We start from the raw sequence: 19316 nt of genomic DNA, 5'->3' as shown, positions 1-19316 counted from the left end.
ATAATTATAAATAATTATAACAAATAATAATATAATTATAATAAAATTATTCAATAATGTAATCAACTGAAAAAAACACTGAAATTTGCTCAGTTGCAGAATTGTGGCTGTCATTACTTTTTTTTAATGACGAATTTCCCCACAAATCGCTATCGCTCAATTCTGCAAGTGATTATAATTTATTATCACTGTTTTCTAGCTGCTCTAAAATGACTTTTGACATAAAGGGACACTTTTGGTTGCTATAGACAATCTACAGTTTGCAGGCAGAAAGAACAGTTTTTATTATATAAAAGTACATGCAGAACACTGGGCAGACCACTAGGGACAAGGGGGGGGGGGGTGAATTTTTTACATACAGTACTGTAATCTGTAAGATTACAGTATACTGTATGTAATGTGTTTGTTTACTTTTTTGAATTTGGCGCCGTTCTCCGCCCCCGTGCGTCGTAACGTCGCAGGGAACGTAGATCGGAGGCACGTGGGGACACTGTGTGAATCGAGCATGGACGCCGCTCGCTCACACAGCGCGGCGGCGGCATCGCTGGATCCAGGGACAAGGTAAGTAACTTTGTCTCTGGCTGCAGCGAGGGGAGCCCGAGTCTGGCTTGGGGATACCGCTCTTGGTATAAAAATCTTGCCCCGAGCCAGATTCGGGAATACCGCCAGGAGGGTTTATCGTAAAGCGGACCTTCAGTAATTTTTTCATCTTTCCTATTAAATCTTCTGCCCTTGTTGTTTTAACTTTGGATAGTAAAACATTTTTTTTTTCTGCCAGTAAATACCTTATACAGCCCACTTCCTGTTTCTTGTCTGTTAAAAGCCTAGGCTTATGACATCATGCACACCTCCCTCTCTCACTCTCGTGAGAGTTTGCCAGGAAGGGAGGATTGATGAGTCAATGAGAGCTGCAGAGCTGGAGGTGTGCCTCTGTGTGTCTGTGTAAATGCAGGAAGTGAACAGGTAGCAGCTTCAGCTGCCCACAGTTAAAATGGATGCAGCCGGACTCAGTGGAAGGAGATTTCTGCAGCATTTTTGTCAAGTACAGAATCACAGTATATCTAAAATAATATGCAAAGTGGTTGGAGGGAAGCTTCAGGATGGCAAAGATGTTTTTATTACAAATTATGTGAGCAGACTGCAGTTCCTTTTAAAGAGGAGCTCCAGTCTGGAATTTTTTTTTTAAGTATTTGTAGCTGCTGACTTTTAACATAAGGACACTTGCCTGTCCAGGGATCCCAGGATGTCAGCACCCCAAATCGATTAGTCAATCAGCTTCGGGTGCAGGCGCCGTCATTTTAAGTAAAAGCAACTTGCAGTGAAGCCTACACAGCCGGTTTCCTACTGCACATGCGCAAGTCGGGCTGTGCTTTCTGAATGGTCGCACCATCTTTTGGGACCCGTGTGTTTCCCAGAGAGCGGCAGGGGGAGAAGGAGGGGCTGAAAATGCTGGAAGATCACTGCGGCGTTCTTACCTGAAAGTTGGGGCAGGTGCCTGTCAAATACAGGTACCCGCCCCCCGCCAAAAAGTGCCAAATGTGGCAGTGAAGGGGGAGAGGGTGGAGCTCTCCCTTAAACTCCACTCCACAAAACATCCTTTGACCTAAAATCAAACGAGCCTAGAAGGAAAAATGATTGGCTGAATAGTGACTTTATTCAATCAGATGCAGCTTTGGCCATAAAACCTGGAAGCCGATTGGTTTATATGCAGAACTGTGGCTAATTTTGCACTCTCTAGCTTTAGTAAATAAACCCCAATGTATGGAATGATACCAGTTTGTAGTCTGTTCATTGGCTTCTGAGTTTATGTCTTACTTGTTGATACTTGAAGTATTTTAAAGAGAAACTATAGATTATTAAATGTTATTTTAGATGAATTGGAAATATTTATCTATATAATTTTTCTATATGCAAGCTCTGCTTCCTGCCTGGTAGGATGCATAGTAGCTACGTCTTGTTCTTTCTCAAGGCATGTCTATTTGTCAAGTCTGACTATCTGAAAACAATGCACTATAAACTATAAAAAAAGTATGGCAAGATTCAGTCTGTAAAATACTATAATTTAGGCCCCTTTCACACTGGGGCAGCAGCGGCGGTATATCGCTTTACTGCTGTTTTCGTGGCCGAAAAGGGGTTAATACCGCCTGCAATGCGCCTCTGCAAAGGCGCATTCCCGGCAGTATAGCCGCGATTTCCCATTGCTATCAATGGGAAGGAGCGGTGAACACACCGCTCCAAAGATACGGCTAGCAGAACCTCGGGCTTACACAATGGAGAAGCAGCAGCTGCTGTTTAGGGTCGGTTTGCAGGCGCTATTTTTAGTGCAATAGCGCCTGCAAACCATCCCAGTGTGAAAGGGGTCTTAAAGATCTATCTTTTTTACTTTTTCTTACAGGGGAAAATATATTATCTACAAAGATGGAGATGTTAACAGCCCTGCTATTCGTGAGAGACACTGGTTTAATAGTGACTTCAATTTTGACAACGTTCTAAACGCCATGATGGCCCTATTCACAGTCTCCACCTTTGAGGGATGGCCTGCGTATGTATAATATTTAATTCTCTTTTCAGTTCTGAACCTGCATGCTCTTTTGGATGATTGAAAGATTTTTATAACAACTAGTCAGTCAGCATTTCCCCCATCCTTTTTTTACAATAAAGCTTCTTTATCAATTAAAGAGTTTCTAGAATTTGTTTCTGCTACCTTAAAGCGTTTTTTTTTTTTTGTTAACAAAGGATCCTGTCCCTCTAAAGCAGGGGTATGCAATTAGCGGACCTCCAGCTGTTGCCTCTGGGTGTCAGTCTTGCTATGCCTCATGGGACTTGTAGTTCTGCAACAGCTGGAGGTCCGCTAATTGCATATCCCTGCTCTAAAGCATGTTATACAGTACAGTGCTTGTGCTGTGTCATTTGGCCCCCTGTAACACCTGTAATATCTGGCTGATCCTGCCTGGCTCTATCCTCCCCTCTGTAAACTGACCACGGTGAATAATGGCTGCTGAGCCCTGACACAGTGGTCAGTTTACGTGCCTCCGCAGCCTTCATGTCTTTCTATGTGCTCCTCTGTCCTCCTCCCCCCTCCCCTCCCTGCCTGTCTGCCCCTGTGTCAGTGCCAGCCCCCTCCGCTCCTGCTGCTCTCATAACTTAATAAAATACTTATATAAGCCCCTCTATGTTCTAATAACAAGTGCTCCTGTCTGTGTGCTTTATAAAAAAAAAAGCCTCTTTTACCGTATATCACAGCGGTTCCCCGCGATCACGCCATGGCCGGCTCTTTCTCTCCTCCTCGCGTCTTGGCTGACATCAGCGCAGGAATCTCGGCCCGGCCTTCTGCATCTGTCAGCCAGGCAGAGAGGAGACACGGCCGGTAACGTTATTGCGGGGGAACTGCTATGAAGCAAGGTAAAGGATTCTTTTTTTTTTTTATAAAACACACAGACAGGAGCACTTGTTATGAGAACACAGAGGGCCTTATATAAAGTTATGGAAGTGGGTTAATAACCACTTTAAGGGCTTCTTCCGACCAGCAAGACTCACTGAACGCACAGACACTGGTGTATTATGGTGAACAGTGATTCATCGCATTATTATTATTTTTTTTTACTTTTTAGGAAAAGTCACAAATTACATTTTTATTTGGTTCTTTTTACTGCAGTAGTACATGCAATTAATTTTTTTTCTGTACTCCAATGCAACGTTGTTAACTGATCCCATAGAAAACAAAGCAGATGGCCTTGTCTTTGTGTTGGAACTATGCTGTGATCAGCACAGTCCAACACAAATGATATGAAGGGGCCCCAAGATCAGATTAAATAATAAATTGACAGGCTAATGCCGCGTACACACGATCGCTTTGTCTGATGAAAACGGTCTCGAGGACCGTTTTCATCAGACGAACCGATTGTGTGTTGGCCCCACCGTTTTTTTTTCCCATCGGTGAAAAAACTTAGAACCTGTTTTAAAATTATCTGATGGTTAAAAAACTGATAGATTTCCCCACAGACGATCGTTTTTTTCTATCGGTTAAAAATCAACGCATGCTTGGAAGCATTGAACTTCATTTTTCTCAGCACGTCGTTGCGTTTTACGTCACCGCGTTCTGACACGATCGTTTTTTTAACTGATGTGTGTAGGCAAGACTGATGAAAGTCAGCTTCATCGGATATCTGATGAAAAAATCCATCAGACCGTTTTCATCGGATGAACCAATCGTGTGTTCAGGGCATAAGACCTTCTATTCATTTTACTTGCTTGCTGAAGATTTCCTAAATTACAGTACATTATTGTGATGCATAGTCTGTATTGTGCAGCACTACCAGTTGCTGCTGTAGCTGTAATGCCTCCTGCTAAACTGTACAGAAAAGTTGACTTTATCTGGCTGTTTTTGGCTATAAGGTTTTCTCAAATGTTTTATTATTGTGTGTTTGTGTCTTTTCTATTTAGACTCCTTTACAAGGCTATTGACTCCAATGGGGAAAATGTTGGGCCCATCTACAACAACCGAGTGGAGATTTCCATCTTTTTCATCATTTATATCATCATCATTGCTTTCTTCATGATGAACATATTTGTAGGTTTCGTTATCGTCACGTTTCAAGAGCAGGGAGAAAAAGAGTACAAGAACTGTGAGCTCGATAAGAACCAGGTAACAGGAGAAATCCTTTTTAAATTGCAGTAAAACCTCAGATTGCGAGTAACGCGGTTTACGAGCGTTTTGCAATACAAGCTGTTTTATTTTTTTAAATCCTGACTCGATTTGGGGGGAGTTGTCTCACAAGACAAGCAGGATTCAAGCCTCTGGGGTGTGCAGTACCGCATGTGGCCAGAGGTGGGAGATTCCTGAGTGTCTCTGAGCATCTCCGGGTGTTTCCGGCACCCCCCACCCTTGGTTTTGTGCTGCCCTAGGCCTGACTAAACTTGTGCCCTCCCTAATTTAAATTTGACCCACCCCTTCCAGTCAAGGCCACATTCCTTGCTGTTAAAGACCCACCCTGAAATTTTCGAGTGGGGACACTAGTTCTGAGGGCCTGGGGAGGGGCAATGGATTCCCTTAATTTGCATAGATTTCTGCTCACTTCCTGATTGGCAATGGGGCAGGAAGTGAAGGGAAATCTCTGCAATGGGACAGGGATGGTAAAAAATAAACTGAGAGGGGCTATAACCCTCCCTTATTCTATCCAAAATGAAAAAAAAAAAAAGGTGTTGTCTATAGTTCTACTTTAAGCACACATTTCTAATAATTTTATGGAGAGGACCAAAAAGATATAACCATACCAATGGTGCCGCAGAAAACATATAGCACAGTGAGGAAGGTTTGTGGTCCAGGACGATAGGACAGTTAAAAGTAGAAGCGGCGCCACCCACCACAGTTGTGTAATGCCAGCCACCCGCATATCGGAAGCAGTGCGGCCGCTTTATGGGGGAGCTAGACGAATTCGCCTTTCAGCCCAGTCCGCCCCATAAGACTGGTGCTATACTAACAGTTTAGCGCAAGCCGGCGGGAACTCTTTCTGTGCTGCCCTAGGCCTGGGCCTTGTTGGCCTAGGCCAGGATACAGCGTTGAGTGACACTGGAACAAATTATCTGAGTTTTTATTGATTCCTATTGGGAAACTCACTTTGATATACGAGTGCTTTGGATTAAAAGCATGCTTCTGGAACGGATTATGCTCGTAATGCAAGGTACTTCTGTATATGGCAAGTATGTCCTCTTAGTGACACAGAGGCAGGAATTGCATCTGCAAGCAAGCTTTAAAAAGTCATGTAATGTAAAAGTGCCCTACTTAGTAATGTGCTAAAAGGTTGAGCCAAATCAAAAAGTCATACATTTTACCAGGAATCATTATATCCTTCCCTCTACTGGTGCCAGTTAGATGACTAGATGCCAACATTTGGTCACTTTTATTTTTATTGGTAGTATCAAAGTTTAGGCAGCACCACTGGGGCTGCAGATCCCTAGAGCAATGGTTTCTCCAAGACAATTATGTATTTGAGGGATTGTTTTATCATCTTTAAATTGGACACCTATGTAACGATGACCCCCCCAAAGGGCCAACTGGATTTAACTGGGCCCCACCTACCTGTTCAGAGCATGCTTGCCCTGTTTCCAGTCCCAGTAGCACACTGACAAATTCAGGCTCCAGTCTAGAGGTCTATTTAAGATTCATTGTAGCACACAACCCTTAAAAGCAGATACGGTAACTTCTAAATGAGGGGAAACCCCTTCCCTAGTAATGGTCAGTCATATGATTCAGAGACTCACCATCCTTACGATGTTGTCCTTGAATCCAAAAATAATAATACCATAATAGATATAATATTTTATTAAGATTTATTGCAAGTCTTGAACAAAAGTGCAGAGTGGAGGGTTGATGGTGCAAGGATACCCAAAGCACCCACATCTTGGAGGATAGCTTTCTGAATATCTTTGTTCCAGCAGTATCAAGCTGTATTAGGAACCAAAAAATAATGCTGATGGAAGAGGGGACTGCCATTCAATCTGTAACCCTCTGGAAGCAGTCACAGTCCTTAAAAAGGATCTGCAGTCTGCTCACATAATTTGTAATTAAAACATCTTTGCCATTCTGATTCTTCCCTCCAACCACTTTGCATTTTATTTTATATATACTGTGATTCTTTACTTACCAAATATGCTGCAGAAATCTCCCTCCACTGAGTCTGGTGGCAGCCATTTTAACTGTAGGCAGCTGAAGCTGCTGCCTGTTCACTTCCTGGATTTACACAGACACACCTCCAGCTCTGCAGCTCTTATTGGACGTCTTATGACTCATTCCCCCAATGTCTTCCTGGCAAACTCTCACGAGAGTCAGAGAGAGAGCTGTGCATGATGTCATAAGCCTAGGCTAATAACCAGACAAGAAACTGGAAGTGGGCTGTATAAGGTGTTTAATGGCAGAAAAAAAAACTTTTACTATCCAAAGTTAAAACAACAAGGGAAGAAGATTTAGTAGTTGGAAAGTTGAACAAATGGCCGAAGGTCCACTTTAAGCAGCACAATTTGGAGTTTCGCCTTCAAGAAATACTTCTATACTTGGAGCTACAGGCGTAATGGAACCCCAACATTCAAAAGGATTTGAAATAGACATGTGCACTGCCGAAAAATGTTTGTTTGTTTCATTTGTTTATTTTTTAGGTTTTCGGGTCATTCAGTATGATTAAAATTCGTAAATTCGTAAAAATTTGTAAATACGTAAACATTCATAATTTGGATAAATTTGTAAATTTGAAAATTCATAGATTCGAAGGTCCAAAAACCCAAAAATCTGAAATAATAACTAACTAATAATAACTTAACTATTACTAACTATTAAATTATAGGTATTGGAATTTTCTTTCAAATTTGGCTGTTAGTGAAAATAACGAATATAAATTTATCTGAAGTTACGAATTATCCGAAATAACGAATGCCACATCTAAACAAATGGAATGGAATGAATTAATAATAAATAATTATACTAATAAAACGTTTTTATTATTATTCTTATTTATTCTTATTAATTTGTTACATTCCATTCATTTAGATACGGCATCATTTCTTATTTCAGATAATTTGTAACTTTGGATAAATTTGTATTTGTTATGTTCACTAACAGCCAAATTTGAAAGGAAATGCCCCTGCCTGTAATTGAATAGTTAGTTATAGTTATGGTAAGTTACAGTAAGTTTCTATTAGTTATTTAAGATTTTTGAACTTCGGATTTCCGAATTTCCAAATTAGGAATTTTCAAATTTACATTTTTCTTTTAAATTTACGAATTTACAATTTTTTTTTCGAATTTACAAATTTCCTGAAAGTTTCGTTAAACGGGTTTCCAATATTTCAGAATGAACTAATTTGTCGAGATTCGTTAAAAAAGAAATTCGGAACGAAACGAATTTCACGTGTCTAATTTGAAATTCTTTTGAGCCATTCTTTAGGTTCACTCACCAATGCTGTTAATGTAACACAGCTTGGTCAAGGACTTGCAGCAGTCTTTGATTGGTCAGTAAAAAGCATTGTCTCTTTCATGAGCTAACCCCTGACTCTTGTCAGTAAGTTATTTGGCTTAGATTGACAGCACTGTGCAGTGAAGTAGAGTCTTCCCCTTCCTCTCCTAGTCTAAGTGCTGCTGTACAGATGATTACAAAAGGCTAATATAAAGACAGATTACCTTTTCGTTTTTAAAAACAAAATGTTTTTCTTTCAATAATATATTTAAGCAAAAATTGAATAACTTTAGGTTAACATTCAAGTTTATGTCCACTTTAAGGCAAGTGGGTAAAGGATGGAGAATGTCCACTTTAAGGCAAGAGGGTAAAGGATGGAGAATGTCCACTTTAAGGCAAGAGGGTAAAGGATGGAGAATGTCCACTTTAAGGCAAGAGGGTAAAGGATGGAGAATGTCTACTTTAAGGCAAGATGGTAAAGGATAGAGAGTGTCCACTTTAAGGCAAGAGAGTAAAGGATGGAGAGTGTCTACTTTAAGGCAAGATGGTAAAGGATAGAGAGTGTCCACTTTAAGGCAAGAGGGTAAAGGATGGAGAATGTCTTTAAGACAAGAGGGTAAAGGATGGAATATGTCCACTTTAAGGCAAGAGGGTAAAGGATGGAGAATGTCTTTAAGACAAGAGGGTAAAGGATGGAATATGACCACTTTAAGGCAAGAGAGTAAAGGATGGACAGTACACAAGGAGAAAATGCGCAAAAAACTGAATACAAGAATTCCTTAATATTATAAAAGTATAGTAATGATAAAAATGGTAATTCAAATAATAATGTGCACGAGATTTGCACAATATAGAAGAGTCCAAGCTCAGGGGGTACAAGTTAGGGGGAGAAAGTCTGGGGATGGATGGATAAAAGTTTTTGCTGGGGTCACAAATATAACCTCAGGGCTGCCATCATTGAAGAACAGAAACCATGCTCTAAAACTGTAACAAAAAAAGCAAGGGAAGAGGCGCCTCTAAGTGTAGATGTTTAAAGCAATTTAATATGTAAATAAGTACAGGCAACTCACATTTGCTGAAATTCAAATAGGCGTTTGTACATAAAATCTTTAGGAGAAGTCATCAGGTCTGTCACTTGTGGTCCTTCTTCTGCTGGGCGCTGTGCTGTGAAGAGCTGTCCTTCACTGCTGTAAGGTGTTGAAGCCGGCGGCGGTGGGGAAAACTTACAAGCCAGGCAGGTGGTTGAAAATTATTTCAGCAGAATGGCAGCAGTGACGTCACTGGAATGTGACGCGTTTCTTGAGCGGGCGTACTGCGATGACACGGCAGTCGCACTCCTTTATCAAGCCCTTCAAGCCGCGTCATCGCAGTACGCCCGCTCAATCTCCTAAAGATTTTATGTACAAACGCCTATTTGAATTTCAGCAAATGTGAGTTGCCTGTACTTATTTACATATTAAATTGCTTAAAACATCTACACTAAGGCCCCGTACACACGAGGGGATCTCCGCTGGAAACGGTCCGCCGGACCGTTTCCAGCGGAGATTCCTCCTCCGGATTCCTCCTCCGGATTTGGATCCGATGGCTTTTACTCCGCCGGACCGTTTCCAGCGGAGATCCCCTCGTGTGTACGGGGCCTTAGTGTAGATGTTTTAAGCAATTTAATATGTAAATAAGTACAGGCAACTCACATTTGCTGAAATTCAAATAGGCGTTTGTACATAAAATCTTTAGGAGATTGAGCGGGCGTACTGCGATGACGCGGCTTGAAGGGCTTGATAAAGGAGTGCGACTGCCGTGTCATCGCAGTACGCCCGCTCAAGAAACGCGTCACATTCCAGTGACGTCACTGCTGCCATTCTGCTGAAATAATTTTCAACCACCTGCCTGGCTTGTAAGTTTTCCCCACCGCCGCCGGCTTCAACACCTTACAGCAGTGAAGGACAGCTCTTCACAGCACAGCGCCCAGCAGAAGAAGGACCACAAGTGACAGACCTGATGACTTCTCCTAAAGATTTTATGTACAAACGCCTATTTGAATTTCAGCAAATGTGAGTTGCCTGTACTTATTTACATATTAAATTGCTTAAAACATCTACACTAAGGCCCCGTACACACGAGGGGATCTCCGCTGGAAACGGTCCGCCGGACCGTTTCCAGCGGAGATTCCTCCTCCGGATTTGTATCCGATGGCTTTTACTCACCATCGGATCAAAATCCGCGCGGAATTTATCCACGGTGACGTGTCGCGCCGTCGCCGCGATGATGACGCGGCGACGTGCGCGACGCTGGAAGGTAAGTACTTCCACGCATGCGTCGAATCATTACGACGCATGCGAGGGAGGGGAGCGGACGGATTGATCCGGTGAGTCTGTACAGACCACTGGATCAATCCGCTGGACCCGATTCAAGCGGATACATTTCTTAGCATGCTAAGAAATTTATATCCGCTTGAAATCGATCCGGCCGAGAAATCTCCGCGGATAAATATCCGCTAGGCCAGTGATGGCGAACCTTGGCACCCCAGATGTTTTGGAACTACATTTCCCATGATGCTCAACTACACTGCAGTGTAGTTGAGCATCATGGGAAATGTAGTTCCAAAACATCTGGGGTGCCAAGGTTCGCCACCACTGCGCTAGGCCGTACAGACGACCGGATTTATCCACTGGAACTGATCCGCAGATCAATTCCAGCGGATAGATCCGGTGGTGTGTACGAGGCCTTAGAGGCGCCTATTCCCTTGCTTTTTTTGGGTAAAGGATGGAGAATGTCCACTTTAAGGCAAGAGGGTAAAGGATGGAGAATGTTCACTTTAAGGCAAGAGGGTAAAGGATAGAGAATGTCCACTTTAACAACATTATAGAAATAAAAAGTATGGTATCTATTTTATCTTATTATTTTCCAGCCTATAAAATGTAACTTTAGACATTTAAAACAAAAAAAGCTCAAAAATATGTTGTAATTACTGCATTTAATAGAATTTTCCTTGTTGCATATTTCAGCGGCAGTGCGTGGAATACGCATTAAAAGCCCGTCCACTGAGAAGATACATTCCCAAGAACCCTTATCAGTATAAATTCTGGTATGTTGTCAACTCCACAGGATTTGAGTACATCATGTTTGTCCTCATCATGCTGAATACACTGTGCTTAGCCATGCAGGTAAGTGAGCAGAGATGGGGTGCTCTCTTCGTATTTTTGTTAATGGGAATTGTGTTCTTTTATATGATTTTTATATTGTTATTATGTTCAGTAATAGAAAAGCAATATTTTGATTTTCTTTTTTTTCAGATAAAATGTGAAATATTGCTAATGTATAATAGATTTTTATAACTTGCAGTCAGCAAGTGATAAACAGGTTCAAGCTCTAAATCAGGGGTCTCAAACGGGTGGCCCCCCAGCTGTTGAAAATCTACAAATCCCATCATGTGTCTTCCTGTGGGAGTCATGCTTGTAATTGTCAGCCTTGCAATGCCTCATGGGACTTGTAGTTTCACAAAAGCTGTTTGAGACCCCTGCTCTAAATTCTCTGAAGTCTCCTTCTTTCCTAAATGACTCAGAGGAGGGACATTTTCCCCACTCTTTCTTTTGCAGATGAATAGCTTAAATTGGTTAGAGACAAGCAGCTTGGGATGGACAATGCGAATATGGAAATGCCTTAATGGGTGGGTGTCAGTTGAGAGGGTTCAGAGTTTCTAGGCCGACTGAATTTGAAAGTAGACTACCCTAGGTAACATCTGCATGACTCAAACAACTGAAATCCAATGAATAAAAGGGGCAGGCCAGGGACAGTTGGACTGTGGAGGAAAGCTTTACATCAGAGGTCTCCAAACTATGACCCTCCAGTTGTTTAGGAACTACAATTCCCATCATGCCTAGCCATGTCTTTGAATGTCAGAGTTTTACACTGTCTCATGGAACGTGTAGTTCCGCAACAGCTGGAGGGCCATAGTTTGAAGAACACTGGTTTAAATGATGCTGGATGTCCTCAAGTCAGTAGTAAATGGGGCTATAAAACTTGCTGCAGTTTTTAACGCATACTGTGAAAGGCTAAAAGTGTACAGTGAAACTTAGACTAACCTATTTCAGTACAGGAGAGGAGCCTGTACAACTGTACAAGATTGAGGGTAAGGCTGGAGTTCAGCTTTAAAGCCATGTACACACGATCGGATTTCTGATGGAATCAAATCCGATGGATTTTTTCGTTGGATATCCGATGAACCTGACTTTCATCAGTCTTGCATACACACTATGGGACAGATTCAAGTAGCCCGCCGTAAGTTTGTGCGGGCGTAGTGTATGTTATTTACGCTACGCCGCCACAACTTACACGGGCAAGTGCAGTATTCACAAAGCACTTGCTCCGTAAGTTGCGGCGGCGTAGCGTAAATGGGGCCGGCGTAAGCGCGCCTAATTCAAATGAGTATGAGGGGGGCGTGTTTTATGTAAATGGGTGGTGACCCGACGTGATTGACGTTTTTCCTGAACGGCGCATGCGCCGTCCGTGGAATTTCCCAGTGTGCATTGCTCCAAAGTATGCCGCAAGGACGTCATTGGTTTCGACATGAACGTAAATTACGTCCAGCCCTATTCGCGAACGACTTACGCAAACGACGTAAAAAATTAAAAATTTGACGCGGGAACAACGTCCATACTTAACATTGCGTACCCCTCATAATAGCAGGAGCAACCTTACGCCGAAAAAGCCTAATGTAAACGACGTAAAAAAACAGCACCGGGCTTGCTTTCTGAATAGAGAAAGAAGATACGCCGGCGCAACTTTGAATTTACGCGGCGTATCTATAGATACGCCAGCGTAAATCAATGCTGAATCTAGCCCTATCGGTCTAAATTCCAACTGTGCCAAAACGCGGTGACGTAAAACCCTACGACGAGCCAAAAAAAATGAATGCTTCCGAGCATGCGTCGACTTGATTCTGAGCATGCGTGTATTTTTCTCCAAAGGAGATCCACACAGACGATTGGAATTTCCTATCGGTTTTTTATCCATAGGAAAAATTTAAAACATGTTCAATTTTTTTACACCGATGGTAAAAAAGACCGATGGGGCCCACACACGATCGGTATGAAAACAGTCTTTTTTCATTGGACAAACCGATCATGTGTACAAGGCTTAAGGGACACAACCTAAAACTATAACCCATGGGCTGGATTCACAAAGAGTTACGCCGGCGTATCAGTAGATACGCCGACGTAACTCGGAATCTAAGCCCGTCGTAAGTTTAAGTGTATGCTCAAACTGAGATACACTTAAACCTAGCTAAGATACGACGGCCTGCGCCGTTGTATCTTAGGGTGCAATTTTTCTGCTGGCCACTAGGTGGCGCTTGCGTTGATTTCGGCGTAGAATATGTAAATGACTAGATACGCCGATTCACAAACATACGCTTGCCCGTTGCAGTAAAGATACGCAGTTTCCGTAAGAAGTATGCTGCGTAAAGATAAACCGTCCCCCATAGGTGGCGTAGCCAATGTTAAGTATGGCCGTCGTTCCCGCCTCGAAATTTGAAAATTTTACGTTGTTCGCGTAAGTCGTCCGTGAATGGGGCTGGAGGTAATTTACGTTCACGTCGAAACCAATACGTCCTTGCGGCGTACTTTGGAGCAATGCACACTGGGATATGTACACGGACGGCGCATGCGCCGTTCGTAAAAAACATCACGTCGGGTCACCAATCATTTACATAAAACACGCCCCCTCATCCTCATTTGAATTAGGCGCGCTTACGCCGGCCCCATTTACGCTACGCCGCCTCAAAGATGCGCCGATCTACGTGAATCCAGCCCCTTACCTCTACAGTTTTGATATAACATTTGATCTTGTAACGGCTCTCAGTGCTTACTTTTTATTGACCGAATTGTGTGATTTTATTTCCCAGCATTACGGACAATCAAAAATATTTAATGATGTCATGGATGTGATGAACATGGTCTTCACTGCTGTGTTTACTGTAGAAATGGTTCTGAAACTTATAGCTTTCAAACCCAAGGTAGGTACTAAATCATTAGATGTGACAAATATGACAATTACACAAACTGAGATTACCTGTTATATCCAATCTTATCACTGAATGATTATACTTTATATAGAATCAACATCATTGTGAAGAAGTAGTAAAATCTCCCATTCTATGCCCAGTCATTAAAGGAGTCTTCCATCTTAAATTAATAGTAATATGCTAGAGGCATCACAACACCTCTTTTATTAGAGCCAGTGTTGGCTTTCCCAGAGAGGAGTCTAAAACTGCAATCTCCTTTTACATTAATTATGGATAAACCCTTAAAGGACTATTACTTGTACAGTAAAACCTGGGATTGTGAGTAACGCGGTTTACGAGCGTTTCGCACTGCAAGCTTTTAAAAAAAAAATCTAACTCGATTTGCAAGCGTTGTCTCGCAAGATGAGCAGGATTCAAGCCTCTGGGGTGTGCAGTACCGCATGTGGCCAGATGTGGGGGGGGGGGCGCTGGAGATACTAGGAGACGCTCAGAGACCATAGGTGTGCGCAGCCTATTGCACCTCAAAGCTCCAATACACATGCGTGTGTGAGATATTTACCGGCCTCTTCCCAGCTCTCCATCCTGAAGCAATGGGCTGGGGGTGGAGCAAGGGAGCTCATAGGGAGACCCAGGTATTGGTATTTTCCTCCTGTGGCAGCTGAATGTCGGCAAGAGGGAGAGGAGGAGAAGCCTACTTTCAGCTGCTGAAGGAGAAAAATACAGATTGGTTCCACTAAATTCCACCTCCTGTCCAGGTTCTTGGGGTCAGCAAGGAAGGATTGCAGTTTACCTGTCACCTACCCATGATCACTGGGAAGATCGCCATTGATGGGTTGCCAACCCTAAGATTAGGGTGTGCCAAGGCACACCCGGCACACCCCTTGTGCACACCTATGTGGGAGATAACGTCTCCAATCGTCTGAGTGTTTCTGAGTGTCCTCAGTGCCCCCCCCACCTCTGGCCACATGCGGTACTGCATACACTAGCAGTGGCACTGGAACAAATGATCTGAGTTTCCATTGATTCCTATGAGGACAATTTGATATAGGAGTGCTTTGGATTACAAGCATGCTTCTGGAACTAATTATGCTTGTAATCCAAGGTACTACTGTATAATGTAGCCACATAAAGTTGCATATATTATTTTGATTTTTGAAAAGTTATAGCTATGTTATTTTAGGCAGGACAAAAGCAATGTGCAAGGCGAACTAACACATAGCAACCAGTTGCAGGGTACAATTTTAGGGGCCCTTTCACACCATTTTGCACGTCGCAACATGTTATAAGGCTTTTAGTGCAACCCAAGGTTGCTATAGATGTGCATTTCAGTGCAAAGTTGATTGCACAACAACGCACATCTACAGCGCACTGCTATGCACAGATAGTGTACATATGCTTTGCATGTTGTGCTGCACTAAAAAAATGGTGCAAGACTTCTGTTTCATTTGCTGAGGTGTGTCGATAGTAATCCTAGGGTCCTAGGATTAGCCTTAATGCTAATTCCAGTTCAGCAACGGCAGTGTTCATGTTTCTATAGTGTCAGGTTCCCTTTCTATTGGTAGATTTTGGTTTTACTTACAAATTAAAGATGGCCACCATAATGTCAGTTCTCCTTTACTGACGTGTTGAATACAGGGTTAAAAGCTATTTTAAAAAGTACACTTAAGGCCAGATCCTCAAAAGGGATACGCCGGCGTAACTGCTGTTACGCCGTCGTATCCCTGTTTCTAACTATGGAACTGATCCACAGAATCAGTTTTCCATAGTTAGGCAGAAGATCCGGCATGTGTAAGGGACTTACACTGTCGGATCTTAGGATGCAGTACCGCATCCGCCGCTGGGGGCATTTCGTGTCGAAATGCCGACTCGGGTATGCAAATTAGCACTTACGGAGATCCACAAAGCTTTTCAGCTTCGTTTTTTCTCCGTAAGTTTTAGTTTGCAAACGCAAAATTAGGGCTGCTTTTACAAAGTGTAAACTGTTTACACCTTGTAAAAACAGACCCTTCTGTCCAGCGACGCGATTTTTTTTTTTTGTTTTGAATTTTTTTTTTCGCGCCGTATCTTTTTTTTTTTCCCGACGCAACTTTATTGACCCGTCGCAATCCACAAAGCTCGGCGTAACGTAATTTTGCGCTATGCACGTTGGGAAAATGACGTCACGAGCATGCGCAGTACGGCCGGTGCGGGAGCGCGCCTAATTTAAATGGGAATCGCCCCCATGAAAATAGGAACGCCTTGCGCTGGCGGAATTTAAGTTACACAGCCAAACATTTCTAGGTAAGTGCTTTGTGGATCGGGCACTTAGGTAGAAATTTTAAGGCAGTGTAACTTAAATGGAAAAAATTAAGTTACGCCGGATCTTTGTGGATTACCCCCTTAGTGCTGCTAATCTCAGTAAACCTGTCCATTAAAGTGGTTCTGAAGTCAAAATGATTTATTTTTTACCATAATGCATTCTTAGAATTTCGGTAAAAAAAAACTGCTCACTACCTATCCTACCTACTTCCATCCCTAAACACCTACCTGGCTTTTCTCGCCGCTCCAGCGCTGTCCCGGCTGCAGAACCGCTTCCCTGACTTCCTGACTCACAGGAGACATTGTGAGCAGCGGGAGCCATAGGCTTTTGCTACTGTCAGTCAAACTTCTGTAAGGAGGAAGTGCAGGGGAGGGGCTTACCAGCATTGTGGATGTCTATGGATGCACATAGCTTCTCTCAGGAGTGAATGTACATGGGGGGTGCCTCCATAGCACCTCGCTTGTAAAGGAGACATCCAAAGGAAAGGGGAGCGTAAAGCATCGAAGGGGGGATGTAAGGATGGCAAGGGACTGCTCTGTGCAATATTGTTACACAGAGCAGGTAAATAAAACCACTTTTTTATTTTACTAAAAAAAAAATGTACCTTTTTAGTATCACTTTAAGTTAGTAACGTTGTTTAGTATGTATCAAATTACCTTTTGTTTGCATATTATCTGGTAGATTTGCGTGGCCAAAAAAAAACGTTGGCTCGTAAGTGACAAGTGGTTGCTGTGAAGACTTTTTTCTACAAATGCATGATAAGGATGAACTTGCTGTGACTTGTCCATATGACATTTCCCCTTGTCTTGCTAGAACTGTTGTGGCTAGTGATGTGTGTGGAATCTGTATTGTTGTTGTCATGTGACCGATATTGCTGAGAAGTGGCTGATTAACTAATTATGGTATACTGTGCTTTAAACAAAATATAATGTATTTATACATATAGGGAATTATTAATTGGCTGAGGGCAGGGGCGTTGCTAGGTGGCAAAAAGACCAGGGGCACCAGGGGGGGGGGGGGGGGGGTTTGCGGGCGCGGTCGTTTTTGTTTGGCTGGGCAGTGGGGTTGTGTGACCTACCTAAAACACATACCCTGACCTACATACACTGACCTACATGTCAGTACACACACACCCACTGACACTGACACACACACACTGATGTGTAAGTCAGTGTGTGTATGTATGTCAGTTACACATTCCATGAGATCAGCATGTAAGGAAGCTCTTATGGACACTAGCATGTCTTTCAGGGTTGTTTCTGACACATAACCTACATACAGTGACCTGACCTACATACAATGACATGAGACCTACCTCAGCCGTGGTGTGCGGCGCCGGCGTGCCCATCATAGTCGAGATGCAGCCAGAAGAGGAGGAGAGGAGAGCCGCCGAACCGAGCGCTGAGCAGGGAGCGGGGATGTGGCGCAGCGGACGGCATTGTAATTCCCGCCTTCTGAGCTTGCAGCGCCTATGATGGACGTCATAGGCGTCACACGTCCCGCGGTCCCGGCATAGGACCAGTGGGACGTCCATCATAGCCGCTGCAGGCTCCAGAAGGCGGGACCTGCTATGTCTCTTGGCCACACTGGGCGGCGCTCGGCGGCTGTCGGAATAAGAAAGGCTAATAATTAAATACGGCATGTCTGAGACTCGGGGCTTTTCAGGGACCCATTCGGAGCTACAGCCTCCCCAGCCCACCCCTAACTACGTCCTTGGCTGAGGGTGTACCAAAAATATTAGGCAGGCCCCAACTTTCCAAATTGTGTGATAATAGTAACAAATAAGAGCAAGCTTTAACAGTTATCTACAGTCAGTTGCCAGCAACTCATATCCAAAAATGTATCAAGAATGAAACAAAAATACCAGGCACTGTAGCTGTTGCAGTATCACTTGCTACCAGCAGGTGGCACTATTCTACAATTACTATTATTACAAAGTAATCTCTAGGTCCCCTTTTAGAAAGATATTGATAGCAATTTAAAGGACAAGACTAATATAAACTGTAAGCTGTTTTATTTCAATGAATGCTTACAGCATGTGTTCTATGCACATTTAAAAAATGAAAATGCTTTATTGTGCAAGCAGACCTATGATGAAATGCCAAAAAAAAAAAAATATGAAATACTTTTAAATTTTATTAGAAATGTAATTAGAAATGTCAAATGCAAAATTATTTACTTCCTTCCCTTTGTATGAATTGTCCTCAACTGCATATAAAGAGCAAGTCAGGATTCTGCAATGAATGCTGGGAAAAGCTTACAGTGCCCAGTCTGATTTAGAGGAGGAGCGAGCACGCTCTGCTCTGTGCCAGTATATGGGCTCTTCACAGTCTTATAACTGCTGGCAGTGGCATCACTAGGGGGTGGTTATTGGGACTGTAGCCCTGAATCTGGGGCCCATAGCCCTGAGTCTCTTGCCACAGGGTTCCTGACTGACCAGCAGATCGTGGCTGCGGCGGGCATTAGAAGTAGATGAAAGGGGAGTGGTCAGACAAGCAGAGAGGCGATTAAGTTCGCATTTGTTGCGCTATACAAGTTTCTCACTCACAAGCAGAGATGTCATTATCTCTCCACATCATCGCTCTTCTATTCTCACAGCCGGGCCTCTTCAATGTGGGAGCGATGTGCGGCAGGGAGCAGAGAGATGACACCATCTCTCACTACCGCCACACATCAGCGCTCTTCCGCCCTCACAGCGCGGGTGCTCATTTTTCCAGAACACGGTCCTCTTCAATGTCGGAGATGTGGCGGGGAGCATAGAGATGACAAAAAGGTTGGTGACCGCTGCTATGGGCTCTAGCCCCAGATTTTTTGCAGACCTAGCAATGCCTCTGACTGCTGTTATTTTTTTGGCAACTTCATGAACATGAAAAAGATAAATGAAACAAACTGTTCACGGCTGTAATGCAATATGACACATATTCATGTATATGGCCTCTTAGGACATGGTTTTAAGATGCTATCCTGTGCAGAGGATAAGTTCACTTTAAATGCATGGCTGACTCCCAGCAATAGGCCCTGGGGACTATTCTAAGCCTATGGCACTCTG

General features: G+C 43.1%; 1 protein-coding gene across 1 annotated transcript in view; it reads left to right on the top strand.

Moving 5' to 3' along the window:
• CACNA1D (calcium voltage-gated channel subunit alpha1 D) overlaps nt 1–19316 on the top strand; it is a 462312-nt gene that overhangs the window by 338215 nt on the left and 104781 nt on the right. Inside the window, exons 26-29 of the mRNA XM_040359270.1 lie at nt 2396–2542; nt 4444–4645; nt 10952–11110; nt 13849–13959. Coding sequence (XP_040215204.1) covers nt 2396–2542; nt 4444–4645; nt 10952–11110; nt 13849–13959 — 619 coding nt within the window. The remainder of the gene's footprint in view (nt 1–2395; nt 2543–4443; nt 4646–10951; nt 11111–13848; nt 13960–19316) is intronic.

This window comes from Rana temporaria, chromosome 7 (assembly GCF_905171775.1).
Source record: "Rana temporaria chromosome 7, aRanTem1.1, whole genome shotgun sequence".
In the NCBI taxonomy this organism is placed as follows: Eukaryota; Metazoa; Chordata; class Amphibia; order Anura; family Ranidae; genus Rana; species Rana temporaria.
Note: the sequence above shows the minus strand (reverse complement) of the source record. Positions and strands in the feature narration are given on the sequence as shown.